This window comes from Solanum verrucosum, unplaced genomic scaffold, assembly GCF_900185275.1.
Source record: "Solanum verrucosum unplaced genomic scaffold, falcon-dt-bn FXZP01000022.1, whole genome shotgun sequence".
Lineage (NCBI taxonomy): Eukaryota > Viridiplantae > Streptophyta > Magnoliopsida > Solanales > Solanaceae > Solanum > Solanum verrucosum.
The window spans coordinates 4,082,206-4,100,190 of record NW_026020086.1 but is presented as its reverse complement, the minus strand read 5'-3'; the positions used below and the strand labels follow the sequence as shown (position 1 = coordinate 4,100,190).

Sequence of the window (17,985 nt, the reverse complement as noted above, 5' to 3'; positions counted from 1 at the left end):
TATAGAAAGCCAAAGAAATAAGAGTGAAGATGATTCAAGAAACAAGAAATTCCACCCCCACTCCCCTAAACACCCCCCCACCCCACCTCCCACAAAATCAAGAAGAGTACACACCATCAAACTCTCTCTAATGGCCCAGCTGGACCAAAAATTATGCATAGGAAGAAAAACTCCAAAAAAAAGGAAAGAAATCAAGAATGGAAAAAGGGGAGATGTCTTCAAACTCATCTAACCTAAAGACACAGTTTTTACCACAAATACCCTTTCTGCTACAAACCCCTCACACCCCACCCCACCCCACCCCCTTCTCTCCATCTTCATCACTGTCTTAAAAGAACAACAAACAAGAAACACAATGTTTTTGTATACTATTACTGTTTTTTTTCCTTTTTCCTTGTTTACCGGTTTATGTGGGTTTGTCTTGGTCAGAGTTTTCACAGAGAACTTTCTCACCACAATACACTCTTTATCTCTTCTCCACTCCCTACCCCCCACCCCCTCAAACCCCCCAATTGTGTCTGTCTTTTCTATTCTTTCTCTATTACCCCTTCTTTTTTTCTTTCTTACCCTATTTGTGTTTGTATTATTGTTCTATCTTTTCCTTCCACACGCTTCTTTTCTCTTACTTTTCCCTCTTTTCTATCTTCTGCCGCCATACCCTTTTCTTGGTTTTGTCTATTTGCTTCAAAGATTGGTTCTTTTTGTGATTTAAGCATTTGTTTGTTTGATTTCTCTGTGATTTGATTGATATGTCTAAGAAGATGAAAAGGGTTTCTTTAGAATCATCACCTTATGTGGTGTTTGAGGAGAATAATGCTAGATTGAAGCATCAGACTCTATTGCAGGACTATCAAGTACTCTATAAGGTAAAAAAGAAATAAAAATTGGGGTTGTTTTTGGCCTGTAGTTTTGAAGATCTATGCTTATTGTTGATAATTTTTTGTTGTTGTGTGATTTTGGGGATTTGTGTAGAACAGTTTCCTGATTTGTCTCTGGTGGAGCTTCATGTAGTTAGATTTCTATTGGCGTTTTTATTGTTGAGGAACTGTTCTTGGTTTTGATTTGTTTTGTTTCCTGCCTTTTTCAGCTTGGATTTGTTTATTCAATAGTTGTTTTATGTTGGTTCTTGTGTTTTCCTTAGTTTTGTGTATGAATTGAAGGGCTTTTGTTTATGATATAGTGAGTATTAGTAATCTGGCACAATGGAAGGAAAAGATCTACTATATACAATGATATGGTTGAGAATACATTTTAGACTTTGTGCTGGTGGGAGGTAGCAAGTACATGTTGAATTAGTTGAGTTACGCGATCTTATACTGGTGGGAGGTAGCAAGTACCCGTGGAATTAGTTGAGGGTGCCTGAGTTGGCTCAGACACCGTGGTTGTAAAAATAAGATTGGGGCTATCCCTGGATTTGCTTATTCAGTTGTTTTATGTTGGTTCTTGTGTTTTCCTTAGCTTTGTGAATGAATTTGTTTATGATATGGCGAGTATTAGTAATTTGTCACAATGGAAAGAAAAGATCTATATAGATGATATGGTTGTGAATAAGTTTTAGACTTTGTGCTGGTGGGAGGTAAGAAGTACCCGTGGAATTAGTTGAGATACACGATACTTGTGTTGGTGGGAGGTAGCTAGTACCCAATGGAATCAGTTGAGGTGTGCGTAAGTTGGCTCAGGCACCACGGTTGTTAAAAAATGATTGGGGCTTTTCCCGGATTTGTTTATTCACCAGTTGTCTTATGTTGGTTCCTGTTTTTTCCTTAGTTTTGTTTATGAATTGAAGGACTTATGTTTAGAGTTGAGAACTTTGTCAGTTGCATGCCCATTGAGAAACTTAAAGCCACTTGATGCTTGTTGCTATAATAATTGTGATTTAGTGAGTATTAGTGATGCGTCTTCTGGTTTTATCTTTTGAAAAAGTATCTTTCTTTTTAACAAATCTTTGTATGTGAATCCATAATAATCATACTGTGTGGTTGTGCATAGTCAGTTAATTTACGTGCAACTCATTTGTTACAATTATTTACAGGACACTAATGACACGAGGAACAAATTGGAGGACCTGAAAATGAGGAAACAAAGATTAGTTGCTGAAGTTCAGTAAGTTTTTGTTGTCGACTTGTTGGTTTTCTCTTTCTGAGTTTTGCTCAAGTCTATGGTATTTTCATTATGTAGCGTAGGCTCTAAAAAAAAGATCGTCTGAGGTCAACTTAGTACTGGATGTTGAGGCTAAATCGTTTGGATAATTGATTGTCGAATAGATACTTTGTCTGGAGAATTTTTAACATTAGATTGATGATTTAACTATGATTCATATTGCTGTTAATGTGCATCTATTGATGCCAGAGGTGGAACTTTACCCATATTTTCACACATAGCATCGATATACATGTTAAATTACTTCGATGTCAACCAATACTAAATTTTGAACCATGGTTTTGAAAAATGCAATTGATTTAATGGTAAGTATCAAAGGTTAAATTCTGGATACTCCTCTTTCTGATGCAACTGGTTTTTGAAATGCTTGCAGAATTTTCTTTTATTCTTACTCTAAATGCATTCCGCATATTTGCAGTTTCTTGCGCCGAAGACACAAATACCTATTGCAGATGAAGTCATCAAGTCATCCTGAACAGCAAGAACGAGCAGCCCTGCTGAACTCAGAGTTTTACTGTATAAATGGGGTGAATGATCGATTTCCCAGCAAAAAGAAGGCGAAGCAACACAAACTGCCCCCTCTTCCTGGGCTGAAACAGAAAGCGAGGATTCAAGTTGCAAAGGAAGCTTCTTCGCAGAAGACGCCTTCTGATATTCTTGTGAATCACAAGCAGGCATTACATATTGGGAAAGACGCTGTTCAGCGTAGTACAGTTTCAGGTTTGAAGCATAAATCAAGAGTGTATAGTGGTAAGGAAATGCTGCTCCGAAACGCAGCTCCAGCATTTGATTTGAATCAGAATGACAGGTCATTCGCTGGGAATGGTTTTGTTTCGAGGAGTACCACACCTGTCTTTGATTTGAATCAGGAAACTGGTCATGTTGGGAAAGATGTTGTATTGCCTAGTCGAGCTCCAGTCATTGATTTGAATGAAATCTCGGTAAGTATCTAAACAAGAAATCCCAAGTTTGAACTTGTGTGTATAGATGCTATGACATTTCTATGGAAGTAAGTGTAGTAACTCATTGACGGTAAAATTGGATGCTTGAAATGAATGTGTTTTGAAATATAAAAATGCAACGTTCTTTTGGGACAGTTTATAAAGGAAAAGAGTATTGTATGAAATGGAACAGAGGAAGTATGTGTTAGACATTTGACGAGTAATGCATTTTAACACTTTGCCTTCGGCATCTCATTTTGCAGATAGGGGAAGAGGAGCCCCAAGCAAATTTTGAACCATTGAACATTGAGGAGCCAAAGAGAGGACTAATTCTAAACATAAATGATGATCAGCACAGAGACTTGAAGTTATCGATATGCAGGAATGTGGGAGAAGGAACTTCTCATGTTGAGAAGCGGAAAATATCGTGGCAAGATCCTGTTGCTTTGAGGGTTTGATCCATCCTTCAATTTTCAATAAATACCACTTAAAACTTTCGATCTAGGGCGAGTGCTATGGAAGTTGTAGCTTATCCAAAGAGGTCTCTACTGACCCTCCAGGATTTCTCGGTTATGAAAAAAAAGTTACCATTAGATGTCTTTTCCTCCCTCAATATGTAGGTATGCATTTTGCCTTTTTGTGTAAAGAAAACTCAGATATATCTAGTGATAATGATACACATGCTATATTGATTGGCAATGTGAAAATATAGTCAGCATGATTGGTTCTCTACATTAAGTAGAACATATTCAACAGTAGTTCTTGAAGATTGCTATCTTTAGTATTTTGTCATGGCTTCTTTACTTTCATTATTTCTTTTCTCGAATTGCTTTGATATGTTTTTTCTCGAGTTACATGGATATATCGGAAATAATCTCTCTACTTCTCAAGGTAGGGTTATGGTTTGTGGACACAATATCCTCTTGAGATTTCACTTGTGGGAGTAAATCGGGTATGTCAGTGGTGGTGTAGTTTTGTTGAAGAAGTTTGTGTCATATCCAATAAGGATATATTTAGTCGATTCTAACTTGCTTGGAAGTGAGACGTTACCCTTGTATGAATTGCACTTATATTTACCATGAACTACTTCAAGCAGGCTAACTTCGTAGAAATTAACATTGAGATGTGATTACAAATGAGAAAAATCTAGTCAGAATTGAGTGAAACATGTGAGGATGAGAAAAATGATTGACTTGAAAATGCACTTCTCAATCATCTATGAGCGACCAATCAAGAAATGCAAAGATACGGGGAATGGTTAGTGATGAGGGCATAGGACAGAGAAAGTTCTTTCTCACTCTTTTGAATCACAGGGATTTTCTTTTCCTATTCAGAATGAATTTGAAATGGTATTTGCAGTGAGGTGATTATACAGGACACATGAGAACACGGTCCCTTGATTGGAGTATGTGGGGCAAGTGTTTTTTTATCTCTCCTAGAATCGAGGTCATAATCTTCATACCATCACAATGTAGGAATAAGATCAACTTACACACTACCCTCTCTGACTCCACCTGTGGGATTACACGGGTTTGGGTTTGTTGTTGTATGTCAAGGCAAGGCCAATGCACCACACATCATGCACTAGGTCACATATAATGAAACACATTTCCATGATCTTTTGTCCAACCAAACGTCATTTCATAAACTGAAAAATACCCAATTATTTGAACAGAGCTAGAGTACTAAAAGAGTACATACACATCACAATTGGTAGACAAGTTGTCACAGTTAACCTTACAATCCCTCCCCTAAACTCTACATGTTAACATAACACTATGATACTCCTGAAAATAACTGAACTCAGTTATCGCCAGTGGTGAACACTTCTTCCTGCTCGTCGGGGTTAATGCTATCAACAACTGCACCCACATCATCGATCACTTCAGTTTCTTTGACAACTTCTAATGCTTCATTAACAGTTGGAGTGCTCTCAACCTTAGCAGTTTCAGTTTCTTCAACCTCTTTTAATGCTTCAATAACAGTTGGAGTGCTCTCAATTTTAGCAGCTTCAGTTTCTTTGACCTCTTCTAATGCTTCATTAACAGTCTGAGTGCTCTCAACCTTAACAGCTTCAGTTTCTTCGACCTCCTCTAATGCTTCATTAACAGTTTGAGTGCTCTCAACCTTAGCAGCTGAAGCAGCAACGCTGCTGAGCACCAGGAGACGAGCCTTATGCTTCTTCCCTACCCTGTGTGCCTCCAATGACACCTCTGACAAAGCCCCTACTTTGCACGTTGCGCACCAAAATTTGTACTTCTTCTTCTTACTAGTCTTCTGCTTTTTTGGAGTTGCATTTGCACTTTTCGTCAAGTCATCAGCATTGTGATGCAGAGTTGGGGTGATGGTGTCCTCTGCACCTTCTTTCTCCAAAATTACCAGAGATGATCTTTCCCCTGATTTGTTATGAAGCAACAATTCAACTTTTGGTTTTACCATTTGCTCCATGTTAACATTGCCGCCAGCTTCTGAAAGGTTGTTAATCTTAGGTTTCTTTGGGAAAAGACCGATACTGTAGTTCTTTCCGTTCCTCTGTTCTCGCAAAGCAGCTTCCTTGGACTTGTGTTTCTTTCCTTGGAGGTGATCATTCAGACCACGCTCACATGTTGCACTTACCTGGCAAAGTGCACAACTCCAGTCCTCTTTCCCATTTTTCTTAGGAACACTGGATGACGGAGGCTGGCTGGCAACCTCCACTGGTGGTGTTACAGCTTTTCGTTTTGCTCCAGAGACGCTTGTAATAGGCTTAGCCTGCAGCCAAAAGCTCAAGAGAAGTTCGTAAACAAAAAATGCTTCAAAATTCAATCAGATTAGTGGTGAAAGGTACTGTAATCCTATACATTTCATAAAAGCGAGATAAGTGATGAGAGCCAGATTTTACACATAATGGATGTCAGTGTAGTTTAAATGGTTGGAACGTCTGCATTTATTAAATATTCGTACCAAGCCAGCATCAGGCATAACACGAAGCTTACATCAAATTACCAGAAAACTCTACCTACACCTAATATGTGCACTGCTTTATAAAGAGATACAATAAGAGAGAAACCTCAGATCATGCTAAGCCTATATGGAGAGAATGGTTATTTACTTATGTCTCCTTGTCAATCTCTCTCCTCGGGTCCATTTAATCCACATTTAATATAGGGACTCCCCTTCTTCTACAGAGGTCACCGGCTTGTCAATTAATTTAAAATATTGGTCTCCCAATACTTTATTTGCCTATGGGCTCTCAAAGATAACTGAACAGCTAAATCATATACTTACCTTACAACAACAGCAACAACAACGTACCCAATGTACGCATACCTTTACCCCTACCTTTGTGGGGTAGAGAGGCTGTTTCCAGTAGACTGTTGGCTCAACCATAAACAGTCATTTATTTCCTAGAATTAATTGCACAATCTCCTAGAGTGTAGCTTCATCCATAACCTATTTGTTAGATCTTGAATGAACCATCTCATGAAAGTAAAGAGTAACTTAGTTACTAAAGTTTTTTTTAGGAGTTACTTAGTTACTAAAGAATAAAAGTGCAATCTCATCCATTTGCTCCCTGAATTGATAGGATGATTTGGGTATATTTAGTAGAATTATAACTGTTAAGACTAACTTCAAGCGAAGCAAAAAGTCTCAATTTGGACACACTCACCTCAAGATATGAAGCAAAACTGGTGGAGAAGTCATACTTCAAAATTACAATTTAATAATTCAAATTGTAATCCAAAACTGCAACTTAGAAGAGATGTGCACAACACTTGTTTCAACCATTTGTTATCATTTCTTAGCATTCGACAAAGAAATAGCAATTATAAGCAAAAAGGTCTCATCTTGTGGTTCATTCCCCAGCTGTGATCATTTCAGCCAAAAACAAACAACCCAACTAATTAGGCACAGAAAACAGGATCAATCTACAGCTCATTGGATCACACTGCAATATCTAACTCGCTTCTCCTACTTTAGTAACCTTGATAGTTATCAAAAGGCCCTGGCCTTCCACATTGACACAAAAAATAGAAGAAACATTTGTACACACTAATTACAGATATAAGCAAGGACATGTATTGTGCAATCTTTTTACCACAATCAGGTGAAATAGAGTCAATCTACTTCCTTATTCTTCTTGCTAGATGAGATTGACACGTTTGAGAGCTACCAAGGGTCCAGTTAAAACTCTACCGTTCAATAAAGGAGAAGCATGCAAGAAAAAGGGGGAAATAAGGACACGTGCACACACAGAAATACAAAAGGACAATGAGAGAAAGGACCTAAGAGATTGCATTGTAAGTATATGAATGCAGTCCTAAGATTAGCTGCAATCAGTAGGATATGCATCGGAGGGGAGACCCTAGTGTTAGATACAAACCAGTACAAAACATAAAGATGGATATATGCATTGACTGGTTATAGCAATTATTTTGAATTGAATCCAGAAAAAGCAATGCTATCAAACTAATCACTTCACCCAAGAGAGAGAAGAAACAAAAAATAAGAAAAACTTTACCAGAAATAGCAAGTATGATCTCTAGTTCAGGATACCAAAATGGAATAGACATATGCAGGATGAACAAGAACATACTGACCAGCAAGATGATCTTGTCTTTTTCTTTGCTAGGCTCCAAAGGGGACTGCAAGTCCGAAATCATTGGCACTGAACTATGGGATACAGGCTTCAAAACAGAATATTTTGGTTCCACACTCCGCTGCTGAAAAGGAATCTCTGGAATCCGCTCCTCAAATGGTACTATTTCAAGTCTCCCAATCTCATTTCTTGCACCCAATCTAGAGACTGATATCCCCCTTCCCATCCTGTCCTCAAGTGACCTTGCAATTCTTTCCTCTACAGACCTTACAACAGTCTGTTGCTTCAATAATGGAAGTGTGGGAGAGAAACTCATTGCAGGTGAAGAAAAAGGAGACAATCCCTCTCCACTCTGCTGTGCTAGTTGTCTTTCCATCATGAGCTCTCGTCTAACTTCCAACTCCAACATGCGTCTTCGAGCTATCTCTTCAGCTATAATCTCCTCTTTCATTTTCTCCTTCTCAATCTCTCTCCAAATTGCCTCACGCATATTGGCAGGTTGGTTTTGGATATGATCAAGTTTGTTTTCAAATTGAGGCGCCATGTAGCCAGCTGAAACTTGGGATAAACAACGCAAAGAGCAACAACTTAGTCTCAAAATACAATATAAATTGAACAATGCAGGCACCATGAAGTCAATAGAACTCAGGAGCAACAAAAAAGCCAAACTTAGAAATTCGTCTCTTCCAAGTAACTACATTTCATACCCTTCAGTTCTGTGCTTGGTTAACACAGGCATAGACAATTCCAGGACATTCAACGAATCAAAAGTCAATCTTTCTCTTAAATGAACACCATCAAGGATAAGACAAATGCTTAAGTACTAGTTAGAAATAAGTAAAGAAGAAACAAGATTACAGAAGGAAAAAAAGGCAGCTGCTTTCGGAAACACTTTCAAAATAGAGTGTTTCCTATCTTTTGGGATAGGAAATAATGCTCTTCTTAGGATATACCAATCATTTTACCAGTTATCTAAAAGCAGCTGCTTAAACAATGGAACAACTGACAAACATTTTTAAAAAAAAAGTAATCTTGAAAGTTTTTTTTGTTACAAAAAGTCGAAACCTTACAATTTAGGATTTTCCGAATCTCGCACATTTACCAACTTTTCTGAAATAATTAGGATCACCCTCTTTATTCAATCACTATTGACACTTCAATATAACAAACCACAGAACAACACTAATATTACTCTCCGCCTCCTCAATTAACTACATTTTCATCGAGATTAAACAAAATGTCTCCAAATGTACCTTGCAGAGGCAAACACAGAACACAAGCAAAACCCAAAATCCCTTCTATCACTACAGAGTTGTTCATCGAACAGAGAAACTAAAAGAGCAAAAATCCTAGCCCCGCTTTACTAACTCTCACCCTCTTTACTCAATAACTATTGCCACTTCCAACACAACAAACCACAGAAAAATAGTACCACTACTCTCCACCTCCTCAATTAACTACATTCTCATCAAGATTAACCACAATGTCTCCCAAAAGTACTACACGTAAGCTAACACAAATAAAACCCAAAAGCCCCTTTATCGCTATAGAAAAATTGATGCTAATACTACTCTCCGCCTCCTCAATTAACATTCTCATCAAGATTAACCAAAATGTCTCCAAATGTACTTCGCAGAGGCTTACACAGAACACAAACAAAACCCAAAATCCCTTCTACCTCTATAGGATTATCCCATTGAGCAGAAAAATTAATGCTAATACTACTCTCCACCTCCTCAATTAACTACATTCTCATAGAGATTAACCACGTCTCCCAAAAGTACTCCACATAAGCAAACAAAAAACACAATTAAAAAACAAAGCACATTCTATAGCTATAGAATTGTCCATTGAACAGAAATAATGGTTACACTACTCTCCACCTCCTCAATTAACTACATTCTCATCAAGATTAACCACAACTTCTCCCGAAAGTACTCGGCATAAGCTAACACAAAACACAAATAAAACCCAAAATCCCTTCCATCAACACAGCATTGTCCATTGAACAGAAAAATAATGCTAAAACCATTCTACACCTCCTCAATTAACAACATTCTCACCCAGATTAACCACACCGTCTCCCGAATGTACTCCACATAAGCTAACACAAAACACAAACAAAACCCAAAAATCCCTTCCATCAATACAGAATTGTCCATTGAAACAGAAAAATAAGGCTTACACTACTCTTTACCTCCACAATTAACTACATTCTCATCAAGATTAACGACAACATCTCCAGATTATACTCCTCAATAGCTAAACACAAACAAAACCCAAAAATTCCTTCCATCAATACAGAATTGTCCATTGAACAGAAAAATGATGCTGACACTACTCTCCACCTCCTCAATGAACTACATCCTCATCAAGATTAACCACAACGTCTCCCAAATGTACTCCACATAAGCTAAACACAAAACACATATAAAACCCAAAATCCCTTGTATCACTACAAAATAATGCTAACACTACTCTCCACCTCCTCAATCAACTACATTCTCACCCAGATAAACAACAAATGTTTCCTAATATACTTCACATACTTAAGTGACCGATACTAGTTAGAAATAAGTAGAGAAGAAACAAGTTTACAGAAGAAGAAAAAATAGGCAGCTACTTTCAGAAACATTTTCTAAGTAGAATGATTCCCATCTTTTGGTGATACGAAATAATGCTCTTCTTAGGATACAACAAGCATTTTACAGTTATCTAAAAGCAGCTGCTTTGACAATGTAACAACTTAAAAACATTATAAAAATTATCTTGAAAGGTCTTATTGTTTCAAAAAGTTGTAACCTTTCAAGCCAGATACTTCTTTCTACTTATTAGCCGTCCAAAACCAAATTGCCACAATTTTTTTTATTTTTTATGAAATAATTAAAAGATCTATTCCTTCTATTGCACTTCTAATGGAAGATTTTCCGAATCTCGCACATTGACCAACTTTCCTGAAAAGAAAAAGGATCACCCATTTAACTCAATCACTATTGACACTTTAATATAACAAACCACACAACAACATTAAGACCACTCTCCACCTCCTCAATTAACTACATTCTTAATTAACTATATTATCAACGATATTAACTAAAATGTCTCCAGATATACTTCATAGAGGCTAACACAGACCACAAACAAATCCCAAAATCCCTTCTATCGCTATAAGATTGTCCTATTGAACAGAAAAATTAATGTTAATAGTACTCTCCGCCTCCTCAATTAACTACATTCTCATAGAGATTAACCACAATGTCTCCAGAAAGTACTCCATATAAGCTAACACAAACACAAATAAAACCCAAAAATCCCTTCCATCAATACAGAATTGTCCATTGAACAGAAATTTAATACTAACACTACTCTCCGCCTCCACAATTAACTACATTCTCATCGACATAAACAACATCTCCCAAATGTACTCCACATAAGCCAACACAAACAAAACCCAAAAATCCCTTCCATTAATACAAAATTGTCCATTGAACAGAAAAATTACCGTAACACTACTCTACGCCTCCTCAATTAACTACATCCTCATCGAGATTAACCACATCGTCTCCAGAATGTACTCCACATAGGCTAAACACAAAATCCCTTCTATCTCTATAGGATTGTCCCATTGAGCAGAAAAATTAATGCTAATAGTACTCTCCACCTCGTCAATCAAATACATTCTCATCCAGATTAACCACAAATGTTTCTGAATATACTTCACATAGACTAACACAAAACACAAACAAAACCCAAATTCCGGATTGTCAGATTGAACACAAAAAGAATGGTAAAACTACTCTCCACCACCTCAATCAGCTACATTCTCACCCAGATTAACCACAAACCTTTCCGATATACTTCACATAAACAAACCCAAAACCCAAAATCCTTTCTTTCGTACAAATCATTCATCCACAGCAAAAAAAAAAATTAAAAAAAGCGAAAATTCAGAGGAAAGGAAGAAACCTCGAATGGCTTGTTGACTGAAGTAAGTGAGAGACGGAAGCTGTGTATAACTCATCGGAGGCTGAGGATGCTGTGCATAGCTCGTCATCGTCTGAGGCCGCGCCGGCGCCGGATGATCGCCGACCGATTCATACTTGTAATCCATCAAAATTCACTCAAAAATTTTGAAATTTTTCTTGAAATTCACAATGCCAAAACAGCAAAACGTTACATATATAGAGATTGGAGCAAAAAAGGTAGGGTTTTTTCTGGGCGTGATGAACAGTGATTTTGGGATTTGTGTTGAAAAAATGAGACCTTTTTTCTGACTGAAGTACAACACATTATAAAGCAGTCAGGTGAGTAGGATGTGAGAAAGAATTGCACTTAACGGGTCGTTTGGTATGGTGTATTAGAAAAAATAATTCATATTTTGTATTGGGATAAGATACAAGTACCGTTAAAATCGAAATTCTAGAGACACATTTTAACTAAATAAAGGTCCAATTACCCCCGGAATTCATTTTCTTTTGTAATTTTATACACCCTTTTGACTTATGATCTCTCACGTGTTTAAACTACGTGAAGTCAAGCAGTGCTACATAAGCCAAAAGGTGTATAAAATTACAAAAAAAATTAGTTATAGAATGTTAGTTTAGTTAAGGTGTGTCATTGAGATTTTAGTCATAATCTAAGGGAGTACTTGTGTCTTAATCTTATTATATTACTATTTAAATCACATATAAGATTAGGTAAAAAGCAATGCACCAAACACTTAATAAATATATAAGCTCTTCATTACAAATTTCTACAATCTATGTGCTATTAATCTTTGTAACAAATGACTCCTTAATGTGATGTGAATAATTTATTTTCAAGTAAATATCATTAGTAATTGTTTTTTTTAATATATAACTTTATTGTCTTTATGTCGTATTTTGTTTTAAATGTTCATACGATACAATGCATCATTTACCATCTAATTTGAAAACATTGAATTTGTGTTTAAATAAAAAAGATATGGATTTATTAATGAATCTTTTATCGATAAAATATTGTTGATAATGGGTTGAATTGATAGGCGTTGATCTTGTCGGCATTGAAGACGCAAAAGACTGTCTAAATTGATTTGTTTTTGCTGGTAAGGTCCAAAAAAAGTTGAGAAACTCTATGTAGCAGGGAAATACATAATTTTGCTAGATTATAAGCTTGCGCATTTTATATTTGAGGAATATATAAAATATTGATATCTTTAAAAGAAGATATCTATATTCATATATCCTCGTAAATGATATTTATTTCTCAAATATTATTATCTTATTTTGTAATATTTGTACTATATTTTTTGCATCTAATAATATATGAATTATTGACCAGTCATTATGTATAGTTCGTTTCAAGGGCATGAAGTAAATGTCCACAACTATCCATAGTCGTCATTTCAATGCTTACATTTTTCTTCTCCATTTATAAATCTATATCTGTAAAAATAATAACTTTATCTTGTGCCATATAATTTTCATCATAAATGTTGTTAGGTATAGAAGTCAAGATTGATGTAATTTGCAAGACATTGTCATTCTTCATATAAAATCAAATAGTATCTTATTAATAATGACATTAGGTTCATTAATATTATCATTAAAGCTTAGTAAATTTCTAGTCTTTCACATTTGCCAAAAAAAAAAAAAGAGAAATATTAAACATCATTAGTTTAAGGGAATTGGGGTATTGACATGTATTTCGAAATTAATTATTTCATCATATTTGTGAAATTAATAATTTTTTTCTAAATTCGATCAGTTAATAGAAATCAATTTCTACGCTAACAGAGCTTTGAGACAACTAAAAAATACATTTTAAAAATATATGTTATACCTCTCCCTAGGAGCTCTCACTTTTTTCGTCTCTTGGTGACTCGAACTTACGATCTTAAAATTGAAAGTGATGTGTGTTTACCATCCGAACAATTCCCTCTTATCTAATAGGTAAGACATTAAGAATGTATTTTTTTGAGAAAATATTTATATTTATTTCTTATTTTCATGAACCACAAAAATTCTAAAAAGATTTTGAAAACAAATGACAATTGGCTTGAGGCCTATAAATACTAGCATCAATAAAATTAACAAAATCATTCGCTAAATGATAATCAGATCCCTCATACTTATTTGAATTAGTATAGTGTCAAATAATTTTATCAGAAGTTTCAATAATAGAAATTGAGATGGACAAGATCAAATTAATACCATTAAAATAAATTATTTATGACGTTCTTAAATATTCCATATATGATTGTGTTGATCTATTTGTAATAATATGCAGTAACTCGTATCTTAAATTTAATCTACGACATATTGTGACTATCAATTTTGAGATATTTGAGGTAAAATAGTCAAGTTGGATAATTTTGCTAGTTTTCACAAATTTTAATGGTATAAACCTTATTTAAAAAGAGCACATTCAAATTCTAATATTGTTTGCAAAAAGTATGGTTAAAACATTGCGTTCCTTAAAATTCTTTAGATTGTTCCTTCGAATTTTTAATATTTTTACATCTGTTTTCAGTTTTTTTTTTCTATTTTCACTTTCTCACTTTTAAATAATCAATTCTAAATTTGAGATCTCCCTAACCTCATTATTATACTTATCATAACTATTTTTTTTCTATTACTGGAGAGAAATTATAAGTCGTCAAATTCTCTGAGAATTTGAACTAGAAATAAGAAATTAATAGATTAGCTGATTGTGGTAGATTAATAAAATGTTAATTACCAAAAAAGACATTATTAATTTTTAATTTAAAAACATTCTTAAATAAATTATATTTATAAAATCTATCCTTATTTATTATATTACTATCGTTTTGAAAATTGACAGATTGATAGAAATCATGAGCTTCTTAGTAGATGTTTACACTCAACAATACTCTTTTCGATCTTTACATTTTTTCTTAAAAAGAAAAAAGTTTTTATAATTTTAATTTTATGTGATCTTTTTTGACGTTTTGAAGTCTTAATATTCTACATTGTATCCTTCGTTTTATGAAACACATTAATTAACAATTAAGAAATACAAAATTTTATAATTTGATTTGCTTCATGTGTTTAAGTTATTGAAATGAAATTAACTCACACTAATGAAGCTATCGAAGATTATGGATATGAAGAAAATGATGTCCTGATCGAGATACAAGTGAAAATTATGAATGTTCAAACATATTTTTTGTGCATTATCAATCTTATTGCTAATGCGCAACTTGTGTGTTTTGACTATTCATAGTTTTCACTTATATCGCGATCCTCATGTCAGTGTCTTCATGTCCATGGTCGATCAAATTGTAAGATATTGTGTTTTTTAAAATTTAAAATTTATGTGTTTGATATGTTGATTGTCTGATTTTGAGATCCATCCTCAACATCACTAAGTAACAATTTACTACCCCCTCGGTTCATTTATACTTGTCACTGTTTGACTTGTTACACCATTAAGAAAATAATTGAGTAAATTACATTACAAGTTTACAACGATGAAGTGAGCTAATGAAGAACACTTAGAGCTGTGGGTTGTCCAGTTTTAAATATTTCACTTGATAAATAAAGAAAAAATTACGCGATAGAGCAAACTAAGTCCTTCTATTTACCTGAAACAGCGATAGTTTTACATATTTCACTTGATAAATAAAGAAAAAATTACACGATAGAGCAAACTAAGTCCTTCTATTTACCTGAAACAGCGATAGTTTTACAATATTACGATATGTAGGAATCACAAGAACCTGGAGAAGCTTCGTTGATGAAAAGGAATCCCTCAAATTCGCTCCTCAAATGGCGCTATGTCAAGTCTTGCAATCTAATTTCGTGCACCCAATCTACTAGAGACTAATATCCCCTTCCCATCTGTGACGATGCAATTCTTTCCTCTAAGGATGTTACGTCACTCTGTTGCTTCAAGAACGGAAGTGTGGGAGAAGAAAAGGGAGATGATCCTTCTCCACTCTGCTTTGCTAGTTGTCTTTCCATCATGAGCTCTCTTCTTACGTCAAACTCCACCATGCGTCTACGAGCAATCTCTTCTGCAATAATCTTTTCTCTAATACGCTCCTTCTCAATCTCTCTCATAATTGCCTCACGCATATTGGCAGGTTGGTGTTGGATATGATCAGGTTTGTTTTCAAAATGAGGCGGTGCTACATAGCCAGCTGAAAGTTGTGATAAACATAATAAAGAGCAACAATGAGATTAACCACAATAGTCTCCAAATGTACTTAACAGAGGCCAACACGGAACACAAACAAAACGCCAAAATCCTTTCGATCACTACAGAATTGTTCATCAAACAGAGAAATAAAAAGAGCAAGAATCCTAGCTCTGCCTCGGAATTCTCTCATTGCATTTTCAACATTAGATTTCCTGAATCCCGCACATTTAGCGATTTTCCTGAAAAATCACCCTCTTTACTCAAAATAACAATTGCCACTTCAATATAACAAAACACACGACAACACTAACACTACTCTCCGCCTCCTCAATTAACAACTACATTCTCATGGAGATTAACCCCAACGTCTCCTAATGCACTTCACAGAGGCCAACTCAAAACACAAACAAAACTGAAAATCCCTTCTATCGCTACAGAATTGTCAATTGAACAGAAAAATAATGCTAACATACACTATTCTCCATCCACTCAATAAACTACATTATTTCCAAAATGCTAGTTTGTAACAACATTGGCCTACCTAGATGGATTTTTGTTCTACGGTTAGTTGCTCTAGGAAGGCTCAACACAAGGAACAGGCTGTTTAAATGGGGGTGACTACAAATCAGATGTGTTCACTTTGTGTGGTGGAGAATGATACCATACATCGTCTGTTTTTTGCATGTAATGTGCCTTACCAGGTGTGGCAGAAGTTGTTGTTATGGAGTGATATCAGGAGAACATCCGTGAAATGAGCTGAACAACATGCTAAAGAAAGAGGTCCAAATGCTGAAATGTATAGAATGATGCTAGCTGCTACTGTCTTTTTTCACAATATTTCAGAACAAGAAGCAGACTACGACTAGATTCATAAAGCAAGTGATCAAAGCAAGGAGAGTTTCCAAAAGCTCAATACTTGGCTTGAAGAACACAGTTTCTATCCTGCAGCTTGATACAACTTTGTTAAGAAATATCGGTCAAAAGAAACACGTAAAGTATCATTTTTTTGCGAGATTTACAGCCCAACCATCAATAGTTTCCTCTTCCTACTTAAACTATCACCATCTATGTATTAAAAACACACCTCAACTACTCTCCGCCTCCACAATTAACTACATTCTCATCAACATAAACAACATCTCCCGAATGTACTCCACAAACAAAGCCCAAAAATCCCTTCCATTAATACAAAATTGTCCATTGAACAGAAAAATTATCGCAACACTACTCTACGCCTCCTCAATTAACTACATCCTCATCGAGATTAACCATATCGTCTCCTGAATGTACTCCACATAAGCTAAACACAAAATCCCTTCTATCTCTATAGGATTGTCCCATTGAGCAGAAAAATTAATGCTAATAGTACTCTCCATCTCGTCAATCAAATGCATTCTCATCCAGATTAACCACAAATGTTTCTGAATATGCTTCACACAAACAAAACCCAAATTCCGGATTGTCGGATTAAACACAAAAAGAATGGTAAAACTACTCTCCACCACCTCAATCAGTTACATTCTCACCCATATTAACCACAAACCTTTCCGATATACTTCACATAGACAAACCCAAAACCCAAAACCCAAAATCCTTTCTTTCGTACAAATCATTCATCCACAGAAAAAAAAATATAAAAAAGCAAAAATTCAGAGAAAAGGAAGAAACCTCGAATAGCTTGTTGAGAGAAGTAAGTGAGAGACGGAAGCTGTGTATAACTCATCGGAGGCTGAGGATGCTGTGCATAGCTCGTCAACGTCTGAGGCCGCGCCGGCGCCGGATGATCGCCGACCGATTCATACTTGTAATCCATCAAAATTCACTCAAAAATTTTGAAATTTTTCTTGAAATTCACAATGCCAAAACAGCAAATCGTTACATATATAGAGAGATTGAGAGCAAAAAAGGTAGGGTTTTTTTCTGGGCGTGATGAACAAACAGTGATTTTGGGAATTTGTGTTGAAAAATGATACCTTTTTCTGACTAAAGTACAACACAATATAAAGCAGTCAGGTGAGTAGGATGTGAGAAAGATGGCACTTAACGGTCGTTTGGTTGGATGTATTAGAAAAGAAAAGTGCTAAATGATCAGAAAATTTAATCAGAATTTGTCAAAAAATTAAAAAGATTATAATGTTTTTTTAATTTTAAAATAAACTG

At 35.4% G+C, this 17,985-nt stretch overlaps 2 protein-coding genes across 6 annotated transcripts; one reads left to right on the top strand and one right to left on the bottom strand.

The window, feature by feature from the left end:
- The first annotated feature begins 310 nt into the window (after positions 1-310).
- Positions 311-3,819, top strand: LOC125824460 (uncharacterized). Its single transcript, XM_049503839.1, has 4 exons — positions 311-866; positions 2,033-2,103; positions 2,579-3,101; positions 3,365-3,819. Exons 1-4 carry the CDS (start codon positions 750-752, stop codon positions 3,557-3,559), a joined length of 906 nt encoding a protein of 301 aa, XP_049359796.1. The 5' UTR covers positions 311-749; the 3' UTR covers positions 3,560-3,819.
- Positions 3,820-4,720: 901 nt separating this feature from the next.
- On the bottom strand, positions 4,721-17,787 carry LOC125824401 (uncharacterized). 5 transcript variants are annotated; one of them, XM_049503775.1, is made up of 4 exons: positions 11,647-11,943; positions 7,682-8,238; positions 5,229-5,852; positions 4,721-5,165 (listed from the first exon to the last, which is right to left on the bottom strand). In XM_049503775.1, exons 1-4 carry the CDS (start codon positions 11,789-11,791, stop codon positions 4,905-4,907), a joined length of 1,587 nt encoding a protein of 528 aa, XP_049359732.1. In that variant the 5' UTR covers positions 11,792-11,943; the 3' UTR covers positions 4,721-4,904. The 5 variants fall into 5 exon arrangements, with proteins under 5 accessions (XP_049359732.1, XP_049359728.1, XP_049359730.1 ...); XM_049503771.1 differs by lacking the exon at positions 11,647-11,943 and adding an exon at positions 17,494-17,787 and having other exon boundaries at positions 4,721-5,852; XM_049503773.1 differs by lacking the exon at positions 11,647-11,943 and adding an exon at positions 17,494-17,755 and having other exon boundaries at positions 4,721-5,852; positions 7,682-8,232.
- Between the last annotated feature and the right edge of the window lie 198 nt (positions 17,788-17,985).